At 34.4% G+C, this 13,904-nt stretch overlaps 1 protein-coding gene across 1 annotated transcript in view; it reads right to left on the reverse strand.

Annotated features, from left to right (window-relative positions):
• Window positions 1–11,022, reverse strand: part of LOC136824773 (la-related protein 1B-like) — a 40,569-nt gene extending 29,547 nt beyond the window's left edge. Inside the window, exon 1 of the mRNA XM_067080744.1 lies at window positions 10,439–11,022. Coding sequence (XP_066936845.1) covers window positions 10,439–10,661 — 223 coding nt within the window. The 5' untranslated portion in view covers window positions 10,662–11,022. The remainder of the gene's footprint in view (window positions 1–10,438) is intronic.
• Window positions 11,023–13,904: the final 2,882 nt, after the last annotated feature.

The following is a 13,904-nucleotide window of genomic DNA, read 5'->3' on the forward strand; positions in this document are numbered from 1 at the left end:
AACAAAAGTTGATCTCCTCCGTTGATGCTTTTTGACCAAAAAGTTATGTTTTTGTACGAATTTCTGCCTAATGGTCCAGGGGAATTTCAGGTTTAATTTAGGGAACCCAAAATTTGCGTACACATGAAATTTTTTGATTGAAATGTGTTCATTAGGTCCTTAGGAGTGAAAAACCATCGAGTGACACTTTTCACACCTTGGGCATTTTCCATAATGGTGGAAATTTCAAAATGGCGGATTTTGTATTTTTTTGAAATTTTGATGTCTCTGAACATGGACATATTATATACCGTTGGAAAGGGTTTTTCATGCTGAACAACTTTTTTGCTTACAAAAAAGTCATAAAATGTACTCAATGTGAGTAAAAGTACAAAAGGTGTTAAAATGATGTCATCATCACCACCAAAAATTTGACATTTGCTTCAAATTATTGAAAAGTGAGTGACTACAGGACCTTGAAAACCTTGAAAAGCTTATGAAGAAACTTTAAAATAGACCAAACAACCTTGAAAAGTGTACATATGATCTAAAGGAATTCCTTGAAAACCTTGAAAAAGAGCATTTTGTCTTCTGGTCCCAAAGTCTCTTTCTATACAAGCAATATTTCCAAAAAAATTGCGTGCTTGCTTCTCTCGTTTTTCTCGTAATCTCGAGAATACTACGAAATAATCTTTTATACACACCTCGTTCAAGAGTATTGTACTACCAGTCAAAATCAAATGGAGCCCCGAGAAACCTTAAAGACACTCAATAAATGAACCGAAAACCGTGAAAATGCCTAAAATTTGACCCTACAAAACTTAAAACCTTGCAACTAATGAGAACAATTCTGTAGACACCCCGGAAAAGGATTTTTTTCGCTTAATACTAAAAAGTCTGAAATTTTACTGAGTAATGTGTTATGTAGGATGTAATGTAGAGTATAAAGCAATAGCAATGAAATATAAGCCGAAGGCTAGAAGTCATTCTCTGAAATACTGATTGAAAGTGGAAGAGATTCCAATGGTTTTAACTCTCTAGACCACCTTTTCTTTGTTCGCTTGACCCACAAGGGAAATCTAGTTTATTACAGATTCGCTTCATCTAGTTCGCTTACGTAGCAGGCAGCTACAAAGAAACCATCGGTGTCATCAAGCAAAACTAAATAATCGTCATTTTTATTTTTACACCCCTGTAGCATCAATAAACCGTTGAGAATTTCTTAGCAGGTGGGGAGCTTGAAGGGGCTAAGTGCTAACGGGAATGGCAAATCTCTTTTTTTATCATCGAGATGGTTTTTTAGTCCACTTTTTTCAATTGATATGAGTTCTGGGGTTATACGTTTGTGTGTTTTTACAATACCTTGCATCTGTGGTACATCACATCACATCCTGTCTGTAGAACTGGCGCTTAAACCCTTTAGGAAGATCTCCTATTTGACGATGGATTAGGTTAAAAGGTTTGATTACCAGGTCAAACTAAGAGGCCCCCAGCGGACCAAAAATACACGCATTCACGCAAGTTTTTCTCAAATTCATACAAACCCGATTTTTTGGGAAATCGGGGAAATTTTCGGAAAAAATCAGGGAAATTGTCAAAGATAGGGGAAATTTGCACAAATTTGGGTGAGAAGGAAAAATTCACGCATTCACGCAATAAAAAATGGATTTTCACGCATTAACACAAACCGCTGGGGGCCCAACTAAGTAATATTAAAGCTTTACAGATTCCGAAGCAAGCACATGGGCATCTATAAATCACTCACACATTGGTTTGTTTTATTACAAGATACAGATATTACAGATATGCAACAATAGTGACATTTTCAATCATACCCAAACATTTCCTCTTTCCAAGATCTTCTTTAAACTCTTATATCTTGGATGATTGATGATTTAACTACTTTTTCAGACAGACTATTCAACTGTTTGATGCCTCGATAGTAAAGAGAGTTGCTATAGGGTCCACGATCACCATAACTTTCGAAAACTTTTACCAGTTCAGAGCTGTGTTCTCAGGTCTTATGTATTTGTTGGTTAAATTTTTTAGAAACACATGATTTGTTGTCATAGTGATTCAAAAGTTTGAAGATCTCAACTATATCATAACGCAAGCCTATATTTCAGACTTGGGATTCCGATTCTTTGTAATCCAATCATCAATTCAATTACAGAGCAAATACCATCGTTAAATCGCCTTTAAATGATAAAGGTGCCTTCGATAAAAGTGCGCAGGCACCTTTTCTATTAAACTGTCGCTAGACTATGTATTGAAGACTTCACTCAACCGCCACAAACATACGGTGTAATAGAGGCGTAGCCACAAGTTTTCGTTTCGGGGGGCGAAATTGGAAAAATTTTCACCTTTTTTAGAGGAAATTTATGCGCCGCAGGCGTAAATTTTTGCTGTAAGCAAGTTTAAATAGCTTAACAAATGGCATTGGAAATCTCAAAGTTAGTGAGAATAAGGTCATAAAAAGTGTAAAAAACGTTAAAAAAAAATTCTAAGAAATGTCAAGCAGCTTAAAGGATGCCTTAAAAAGGTCAGATGTAGCCAGAAAAAGGTTACAAAAACTACAGACCCCTTCACATTCTATTGGGAAAACTTTGACCTTTTTGGTAAATTTTTATATTTTTTGGGAGAACCGCCCATCCCCCCGTGGATATGCCACTGTGTTATTCCTCAAAGATCAAGAAGCAGGTACTACTTTACAGATACAATCTGGGCAATTCCGAAGATGCAGAAAAACTCTTCCACACTATCAAAGTTTCTCCTGTCATAGTTCTACATGTTAGCTAAAAAAAGATCAAATACATGGATATACTCTTGTAATGTAAAATGTAGAAGAATTCAACTGCCTTGGCAGTCCCAAAGCCTCCACTGGCATGTTAATGTGAGAATCTCAAAATTATTAAGTAATTACTACTGAATCAAACCTTCATGGCAAGATTAAACACAACCTTTTTCGTGCTACAGTCGAATCAGTGCTTTTTTATGGTGCACCAACATCAGCATGAAAATACTTTTCAATGGTATATAGACATTCATCAATATAATGGAGCAAATGTCAATGCTTTGGACAGTGATGACGTTATTTTGATACCTTCTATCACTTTTTACTCGTACATTGCAAATTACTTATTAGATTTTCAGACTTTTTCGTGAGTAATGAAAAATCCTTTTCAATAATTTGAAGCAAATGTCAAATTTTTGGTGGTGATGATGACATCATTTTAACACCTTCTGTCCCCTTTTACTCACATTGAGTACATTTTATGACTTTTTTGTAACCAAAAAAGTTGTTCAGCATGAAAAACCCTTTCCAACGGTATATAATATGTCCATGTTCAGAGACATCAAAATTTCAAAAAAAATCCGCCATTTTGAAATTTCCACCATTATGGAAAATGCCCAAGGTGTGAAAAGTGTCACTCGATGGTTTTTCACTCCTAAGGACCTGATGAACACATTTCAATCAAAAAATTTCATGTGTACGCAAATTTTGGGTTCCCTAAATTAAACCTGAAATTCCCCTGGACCATTAGGCAGAAATTCGTACAAAAACATAACTTTTTGGTCTAAAAGCATCAACGGAGGAGATCAACTTTTGATTTTTTTCATCATTTTACATAATGGAGAATAACTTTTAGAGATACGAAGGCATTCAGTTTCCAAAATTAAGGGAATAGTTTGTAAAAGTCGAATTTTTTTTGGTTTAAAAACGGCTAAAAATCGATTTTTGTCAAAAAAACACCAAAGAAGGAGAGCAAAAAGCCAAAAATAATTGTTTTTTGACAGCAGTTTTCGGTTTTTTTGTCGTGGTAGTAAGATATAGTTCTTCCGTCAAAACCATTAAAGGGGTCATTTGAACCGGATTTCAGTTGCCAGCAGACTTGTTTTTAGCAGTATATTTTTTGTAAAAAACGCTGATTTTTGCAAAAAAAAAAAAACCTCCAAGAAGGAGTGCAAAAAATGTTTTTTTCAAAAATTTTGAATTTTTTGCTAAAAGGCAATTCTATTGGTAGCAATTTTCAAAAAAAATTAAATTCTAAAAACCTTTACTTTGCTGACAGTCAGCATTTTTCTAAAACAGGTAAAATCGAAAAAACACCACGGAGGAGTGCAAACTCCAGCCTCGTTTCCAAAATCGTCCAGGATAGACTTTTTAAGACCTGGGTTTCCATAATCAGCATAAAATTTCCGTTCCAACGGTATATAACAACCCCATTCTTTTTTAGGGTTAAGCAAAAACGCTTCTAACTCGAGATATTGAATTCTGCTCCCCGACTATTTGGGCAAATCTATTACAGTGTAATTTTGGTTGATTTTAATTTTCAATGAATTTTTCTTGTTCAGTCTACAATTTTACACACTCATTTAGTGTTTTTATGAAATTAGTATTATGTGCAATCAAAATTTGATAGGTGGTTGGGCCTGCCTAAAAGAAATAGTATCAGAATGGGCATAAGGACAAATTTTAAAAAGGCAGAGGTCAAAAAGGGGTCAAAAAGGGCACTTTATCGCTAAGGCACACCTTCTACCAACATGTTGACGAACCAGCGAGAGACAGAGGTACTGATACTCCATCACTTATTGACCTTATTCTAACAAAGGAGGAAAGCCAAGTTAACAGCCTGGTCTAGCTACAATTGGAAAAAGTGATCATAGCGTTATATCGTTTACATTTGAGTGTTATCTTGAACCAGAATCCACAGGCAAAAACTACAACTATAACAAAGCAAACTTTGAAGCAATGAAAGGATACCTCGAAACATCTAACTGGATCACAGATTTTCTTGAAAGAGCAGAAAATGCACACATGAATGAATGCTGGAAAATGTTGTGAGATAAATTGCTAGAGCTTAGGAATCATTACATTCCATATGAGAAGGGAATCCATTATGGTAAAAAAGGAACCTTTGCAATCGATAAAGATATACAGCAAAACTTAAAAGAACAAGCTACATGCTGAATGGACCTACCTGGTGATGAAAGTTAGATAGCAATAAGGAGAAGAATGAAAATAATCAGTCAGAAGATACAGCATCTAGCGAAAATGCATAACACATTAAATTTTATCATTGATTGTTGATGGGGGGAGTAGGGAAAATAGAATTAGAAAGTCCCGGTTGCAAAAATCCGTTTTATTGACAGTTGAATCAAGCTTGATGGTGGGCATTGTTATCAATAATTTTTTTGTGTGAAAAAACAAAGAAATGTAAGGAAAAAGTCCAATCAAAATCTGCAAAAACGGCGATTCCCGGCATATTTCCGGTATTTTCTCAAAAAATCGAACTCGGTGTTTTGAGCATTATGAATAATGCGTGCTATCCGTCAGTTCAATTTTCCTTTTTAAACGAAGATGGAAAATCGAAAAAAATCCAATTTTCCATTTCTTTTTTAGCTAAAAAATCAAACCATAGAAAATTGAAATTTTTGTTTTGAATTTTTAAAAAGATTCCTAAAAATATCTCTAGAGCACTAACTTGGCGGGAAGTTTGTGTTTTATAGTGCGTTTTGTTTCATTTTTTCGTTTTACAAACAAAAAATGTAAAATTGAATTTTTTTAGATCAAATTCAAATTCAAATTAATGGCGCCAGAAAAAGAAAAGGGGAAAATTGTCTACAGAAGAAAGAGAGTGTTGAACGTTAAAAGTAGTGTTGTCAACTTCGAACGTGTTCGAATTCCTTTAGGGGGTTAGCTAAATGGCCAAACAAAAAAAATCATAACAGAACTTCAATGAGTTTTGTTGAGAATTACTTATTGCTTATGCTAGCCAATAAGCATCGATCCCAAATCACTGATCGCTTCCATCGTATTACACCCCTGTCTCACTGAACTGGTGGAGATTATACCTCAATTTTCACCAGAGAAAGGACAAAATTCAGAACAAAAATTCAAACTTCCAAACCTTGCTGTCGTCAGATGTACATCAAAATAGTAAGATTACACGCGAAAGGGGATACAACCATTAAGGAAGAGAAAATTTTGACTGGGTTTGAAATTTGAATCAATTTTGACTGGCTTAACTCATTCAGCCCACTTTTGGTAATTATTTACCGGGACGGATCTGACCAGGTCACTGACACAGGGGTGTAAAATTCTTTTGATGCTTGCCTTGTTATAAATAAGTGCAATTGTATTACGAGTGAAATTTTATTTTGATAGCTGTCCACTCTTACGCATTTCTCAATCAACGAATGATAATTGAATAATCAAAACTTTTAAGTTGATTTTTCAATTCATTATCGTATATTGAATAAACGAAATGAAAATCACAAAATTTGACAAAATTTGACAATTTTTGTGTTAGTAAAAAAATTTTAGGAATTTTTAAAACAAATCAAAACAAAAATTTCAGTTTTCTATGGTTTGTTTTTTTTAGCAAAAAATGAAATGGAAAATTGGATTTTTTTCGATTTTCCATGTTCGTTCAAAAAAGAAAATTGAACTGACAGATAGGTACACGCATTACGAATACACATCTTTCTGCAAAAAAATCAGAAAAAACTAAGAATGAAAATTCGAGAAAATGTCACAAAACCGATTTTTCCGGGGTATTTCCGGCATTTTCAGCCGGAAAAAAATGTTTTTTGAAAATCAGGCTCCGTCACATTTTAGATATTGTCATTTTGCATCAGTGTGCAAAATTTCATAAAAAATATAAAGTACAGCTCAAGAAATTCAAGAAATATTGTCTTTCCGTCGTAAATATTTTAAATCAATTTTTAAATAGTTCCGCCTTCAAAAATCAATTTTATTGAAAATTAAAACATGCTTGATTTTGGGCATTGCTATTAATAATGTTTTTGAATGAAAAAAACAACCAATTGTAAGGAAAAAGTCCAATGAAAATCCAGAAAAACGACAATTTCTGGCATCAAAAAGCAGACTCGGCCATGTTTTGGGCATTGTTAATACGCATCTTTGAGCAAAACATCTGAAAAAACTAATGAGGCAATCCTTAGAAAAGCTGGTAATAGACGGACAAACGAACGGACATCGGTTAATTTATCAATTTATAGGACCTCCGAGGTAGGTCCAAAAATGGCGTCTCCATTGCAAATAGATAAAATCAATTGGTTCATACTCTGAGGAGAGAAATAGAGGTGAATATGTAACTTCGAGGAACCAGACTAATAACAGTAATACAGTAGTAACAGCATCATAAAAAGTAATGAACTGATCCAGAATTATTTTTACAACTCATACTTTTTAAATTACATTAATTGACATCTTGACATTATTGCCATCTTGTTAGATGTTTTGTTTCAAGAGTTCTTGCAATAGTTTATCGTTTAACTTGGAGAGGGAATAGACCTTTTCGCCTTCCATCCACAATATTGAATTGTATGCAAAAATTATGGTGGGCGAATTGCTGTGGTGAAATTCCCTTAGAAAGTATGCAAAACATATGCAAAAAGGAAATAATAATATAAAACTTACATGCATAATTGACATTACAATTAAAGTGTAATCTTGTAGAAGAAAGATTAAATTTGCTTCTCTTGAAAAACTAAAAATAATTATATTCGCTCATCTCTTAGAACAAGCACTTCAAAAAACCATAACATTAGACATAAACTCAAGCTAAAAAATCACCAGCAAAGGTACAAAAATAATCCTTTTTCGGCTGACGGTAAATTATTCTCCTGGGAATAGTTTTAAACCACCAAATGAACAAATGAAAACATTGATCTGAACCCCCTGATTTACAGCAACTTTTACTAACGTGTTGCGGTTGACCTTAAAACGGGGGTTTTAATATTTTCTTGCACGGGAAAGAATGTGTGACGTCATAATTACTGCTTTCAGTTTGTGTGTTTTGAAAGTTTGATGTGTGTACTCCATCTTCATGGAATCTTTTAATGGCATGAAAACAGAATATATATGCTATGTCTTTAAGAACAAATTTCTAAAAGGCTTTTGTTGTTTTGTAAATATTTCTTTTTGGATTAAGAAATTCCATCTTTTATTGTTCTAATGATTATAATATTTATTCATAAGATGCTTTGTTGTCTTTTTAATCTTTGTGTAAACTTGCATATGTTTTGCATACTTTCCAACTAAATCCAAACACGGCTTTTTCGTTTCTGTATTTTTGCATACAATTCAATATGGCGGATGGAAATGGCAAAAAGGTCTATTTTTTTCATAACAGTTATTTGTGGTTGATCAGAATTAGGCAGGGCTGTCGGATTTAGGACCACTCACTGAATTAAAAAAGCTGGATGCTTATGGCATCAGAGGAAAGGTGCTTGAATGGATAGAAGCTTTTTCTCCGATCGCCATCAATATGTGAAAGTCAATAAAACCTCATGAAACCGGCTAACTTAATTTTGAGTTTGAAAAATCCCCAAGATTGGTAAACAATCATTTTTTCCCACATATGGCTTTTCTCTTGATCTTTTAGGGGTCTTGACAAAAAACTTTTGGTAAGGGGGAGAGGGGATCCAACTACATACTGATTAAAAAAGAGAGTATTGGGATGAAAATCTTTTTAGCCAATTTCTTCATTTCACTTGCTTTCACATTCGTGCAAGAATTTGAAACTTTAAAAGTACAGTTTGGAATTAACTTTGACAAAAACACTTTTTTTGTTGACCAGCACGCTGCCTTTTCTTTCAAAATGTTATGAATCCATCAGGGGGGGGTCATGCAGTTATTATATAAACACTATGACAATTACTACCGTGGTGGTATATAAACCAAAATTTGGGAAAACAGTTACTCCACCAGTGGACTAACTGCAACATGGGTGGTGCCTAAGCCCAAAATTGTCGATTTTGGTAGGATATGGTGTACTAAGTGAGCACATTTTTCAATTTTTCACTTAAAATTTTAGGTTTGTAAATTTTTAAATTCCGGAAGTAAAAAAATTCAAAACATTTTTTTCAAAAGTAAAAAAAAATCACAAAATTTTTTCTTCAATCAAGGCATGAAAGATATTTTAACAAACTTGGAAAAAGATTGAGATATTTGACTCTTGAACGGTCGTTAATAAGTCGTACCCAGTAAAATGGTATCAAAAATGAGGAATTCAGTGAAAAAATTGCCAAATTTGGCATTTTTGGGGGGTGGTATACACCAATTTTGAGGGTAAAATCAGTTAGTACACTATGGAATAACTGCAAGGGTGGTGGTGTCTGTAGAAAATGTCCAAAATTGCAGTTACTCCACATAGTGTCAAGGAGTAACTGCAAGACCCCCCCTGAATCCATCGAGGCTTTTTAACTTTTGTTTTCGATATCAATGCGGGTATGAACAAACTGAGTGTTGGTGCAAACAGGCAAAAACTCAACGATTATGGGTGCGAAGGCGAGATCAACGCAAATTGTGATTTGGAAGAGGTAAAAGTTGTTTTGAAAAATTTTGGCCGATAAGAGTAAGGGGAGGGGATCTGAAGCTTATCAGCCTTATGCCGGTAAATATAAAAAGATTTGTGGAGGACCCTGTTTCTTTTGTTGATACACCTTTCCCGTAATTCGCAAAACATATGCTCGCGCATTATTTTGATGCTCTCCACCGTTTGGACTTCGGAGGTAAACAAACTCTTTTTTGCCTGCGTTTCCTTAGGGAAAGTTGGTTTTTGTGCTTTTCTCAAGTTCTGTCAATCAAAATCCCCTCAAATTTTAGTATGTTTTTTTCTTTTCATGATATTACAGTCTGGGAAATCCTCTCAATTGCACGCTTATGTTCCGAGGGCGTAAGCGCGTAATTGCATGGTTATAATTTACGCCCGCTCCCGTCCCGGTTGAAATTGCTTAGGGATTTCAAGGGGTTCAGAATTCTCTAATTCGGGCGAAGGCATGGTTTAACGGGCAATCCATTTTTACGGAATCTTCTTCTACAACAAATTTTGAGTAAAACTGCCCTAGGCTTTTGAAATTCAACAGAGCTTTCGGAAGGAATTACGTGTCAAAAATATAGGAAATTTTAAAGCGTACAATTACACGCTTACCGCAAAAGCCGTCACCCGTCAATCTTGCTTAACGCTTACCGCCCGTTTCAGAAAATTTCAATAAGCGTGTAATTACACGCTTAAAAATTCTGCCATTTTGATAACCGTGCAATTGCGCGCTTACGGCCTCGGAACATAAGCGTGCAATTGAGAGGATTTCCCAGACTGTATTACACCACCCTGAAAATTTTTTGCCAAACAAAGATTGCTATCAAAAGTTAGAAGCTGAAAATCCACTTTCCCTAACCTCTCGCAGGCAAAAACGCATTTGTTTACCTCCCAAACAATTTTATGTCATTTCATGATATTATTTTCTTACATTTGAAGATGATTTAACATTTCATTTTGTCTGTTGCTATTCTTAGCTTGGAAGTCAAATCAGCATGTTTTGCCAAAGATACCCATTGCAAATGCACATCCCATGCAATTCGATTGCAAGACGGATGTGCCAGACTGAATATTAGCTACCCCTAGCTTACAACAACAATTTAACTTACCATCTGCACTAATTTTTTTCCATGGGTTTTTTGGCTCACTAATTGAATTTTGAGAGCCTTCGTTTTCATCTTTTGGAATTTCATTTGTCTGGTTTGATGGATTTGACGACTCATCAAGACCAAGATGCTCATCTGAAGCAGTCTGTGCTTTTGGTTCTGCTTCCTCTGATAATTTACAACCAGGTATTGCTTGTGGTACAGTGTTTTCTGTTATTTCAGCCATAACTCAACAGTATATAAAATAATAACTTCCCTTGCTAAATCTGTCGTGTTAGAGGCAGACCAGGAGGAAGAGTTCTTCCGTGGGTACAGTATATATATATCAAAACAAAGCTCAAAATTGTATAAATCTTCACGTAAACTGAATACTCAAATTTCTAAAGTCTGTAAAACTGGGTTAACAAAATCTTTGAATTTAATAGTATGTCGTAAGATTCCAAAAATCATGATATATCCTCACAAAGTAACCATTTTATTTAAACTTTATATTATTTATCAACTTCAGTGTGATCCTCGCCATGTGCACGACTACGACTTTGAGGTCGAATTTTCCTATTTAATTATGCAAAAAAAAAAAAATTTATGTTAAAAACAAAAGGGTTGTAGTAGTTCGGCCAAACGTGTAACAAAAACGGCAACGACCGTAGTCCGCCTGTAGAATAACGCTGTCTCCGCGCGATTTGCGATATGCGACTGGAAGGGAGTCCTCCCATTGAGTTTAAAGCCCGAAGGACTAGAGTAGAATCTCTAACCTTTCTCAGGCAAGAAAAAGTGAAGCCTTAAAAGATGCGCCGTATTTTTGACGACAGATTGAATCTGGCAATTCCTTTGTTTACGATTGATATATTTTTTTAAATTTAGCGGTAAATTTTAGTTTCAATCTGTCATTTGTGTAAATTAAAAACCAGGCGAGCCGCTCAAGGCCGCGCAACTTTGGTAGGATTTGTTGGCTTTAAATCCTACCAAGGAGATTCGATTCTAGCCCTTCGGGCTTATACTTCATTGAGTCCTCCTTATCTCGAACGAGTTTTCTGGTCACTTTAAGGGCTCTGACCATAGTCGGAAAATTGATTTTAGTATTTGAACATAAAAGTTATATTTTAGATTCTTTCACTTTTAATTAACAAAGAATTGCCCTTATAATTGCTTTTTAGTCAAATCCCTTAAGACTAATTAAAAATTTAATTGCAAAAATGACGTTATGAACTTTAAAAAGACGTTAATAATATGTTGCATTACCCTCTTTTATAAAAAGTGCTAAGTTTTAATGGGTAATTAACCTTTTTGTTTCAAAATTTTTTATACTGTCTGCAAAGAATTGAATTCTTTCATTTTTGAAAAAATTTTCTAAATTAATGCATCAAAAGTTATGGCTGTTTTTTATGAAAAATTGGGATGGAAAATTGGTCGAAAAGCATAATTTTCAAGATTTTGAAGCAAATAAGCTTTTTTTAGAAAAGTTTTCCGAAAAAATAATTTTAGTTTGGTAAAAGATACACCATCTACCGCAAAAATATTTTCAGAATATTTTTTCTCCGCCGAAACTAAGCTCTTCAAAGTTTAAATACTCTTCTTCACGAAAGTCTTGATTTCCTTCTTCATCAAATTTTTTCATTGCGATTCTTAAATTTTCAGACTCACGGATAATTGGCCTAACAGAAAATGTATAACATGCCATAGTTTTGTGGGCTACATCAAGTAGACTAGAACTTTATATTTTATAAGTGCCAAATACAAAAAATTCACTATGGTCAGAGCTCTTAAAAGTTAACCATGCCTCGAAAAATTTACTCCATAAAAAGCATAACTCGAACAGTTTTGCGTTTATGCATGCATGTTCGAGTTATAGAGACCCCACTTTATGTCTCTGGTGGTACCCAGGGTGGTAAAACCCCTGTAAGTGTAAACCGTGTAAACCGTGTAAACACATATCCTCATTCTCACACCACAGACCACCCACTGGCACTGATAGCGCTAGGAGGATAATATTCTCTGGCGTCAATCAGTAACGTAAATAAAGCCTGGAATGCATAGTCATTATATAAAAACACTGATCTGGAAGGCTTTTGTACCAAAATCGATTTATTTTGCAAACTTTTTGATCATGTGATTAGAAAATAGACCAATTCAAAGAGGAGATTTTGGTAACGTGATCAAAAAGTATGCAAATCGCAACTTGTCTTTTGTTTGTAGTAGCAAAAGAAAATTGAACAAAAAGCTAGAACAATACATTGCCAGACCGGGGTTTTTTATAATGACTATGGTTTTTCTTATGGTAACCGGCTTTGAAGTAGGGGGTGATGTCCCTTTTTTCTCAGAAAAAGTTACTACTAGGTATTAAAAAAGTGGTGTTGGTACCTAAGACAAATTTTCCTGAAATTCAGTGTTAGTACCCTATGGGTTAGTACTCTACGGCTGTACCCCCAAGCAAGCAAAAGTGAAGCCTTAAAATTTGGGCTGCACTCAGAAGGACAGATTGAATTTAGCCCTTTTACTTTGTTTTTAAGAGATATATTTTTCAAAATCCAGCAAATCTGGCAATACGTTTTAAAGACACCCCTTCTCACACACCCGGTAGTTATCAGACATTTTCTCGTACAATATGGAAATATTTTACTCGTTCCGAATTCTCCATATATTTTCCTCGCCTAAAGGCTCGGAAAATATTGTACGAAAAAATCTTGGAACTCGTAAAATATTTCTCATATTGTACTGGCAACTGTCCGACGACTATTACCTATTTTGCTGCCCTGTGTTGGCTAGGAAAGTTTTGGAAACATGGGTTTGCACTTTCATTCTCAAGGGAGACCAAGCTCTCTAATTTTAGAACTGTATGTTGATTGAGGTAAATTTTGTTTTTTCTAAAATTTTGAGCTTTGAAATCCAGGCTATATTTTTGATTGTTTAAAATCTTATTTTTTGCTTGAAAATATAAACATTTCATTTTTCGCTTGTTAAAAGTCATATTTTTCCTTGTTGAAAGTCATATTTTTCGCTTGTTGAAAATCGTGTTTTTCTCTTGTTAAAAATTTTATTTTTCCTCAGGGTACCAGACACTCCCCAATGGTGGGGTTCCGCTCCTTAACGTAAATGTTTTTTTAGGTTTTTTCGAAGCATTTTCATATAGAAAATAAGACGGGCATGGTCCGATGGTCCCACTTGCTGAAAAATTGACAATTTTTTTAGTTTTAATCATTTATGCATTTAAAATTACATATTCACAATGATAATTGTGTTGTTTACACCTCATGAGACATTTTGAATTTCAAGTACTTTTTTTTAGAGTTAATTTAAATTTGAGAATTTAAATTGGTTTAAATGTATAATTTCATAGCAATGAAATCATTTTGAAAACGAGAGGACAACAATAAATTTATGCATCTCGAGAAAAGTGTATTGTTTAGCCAAATTTCATAATTTTGATGACGTCACAGAAATACGAACTTTGAATAACTTCCAGTAGGAG

Source organism: Clytia hemisphaerica, unplaced genomic scaffold (assembly GCF_902728285.1).
Source record: "Clytia hemisphaerica strain Z4C2 unplaced genomic scaffold, Clytia hemisphaerica genome assembly, whole genome shotgun sequence".
NCBI lineage: Eukaryota > Metazoa > Cnidaria > Hydrozoa > Leptothecata > Clytiidae > Clytia > Clytia hemisphaerica.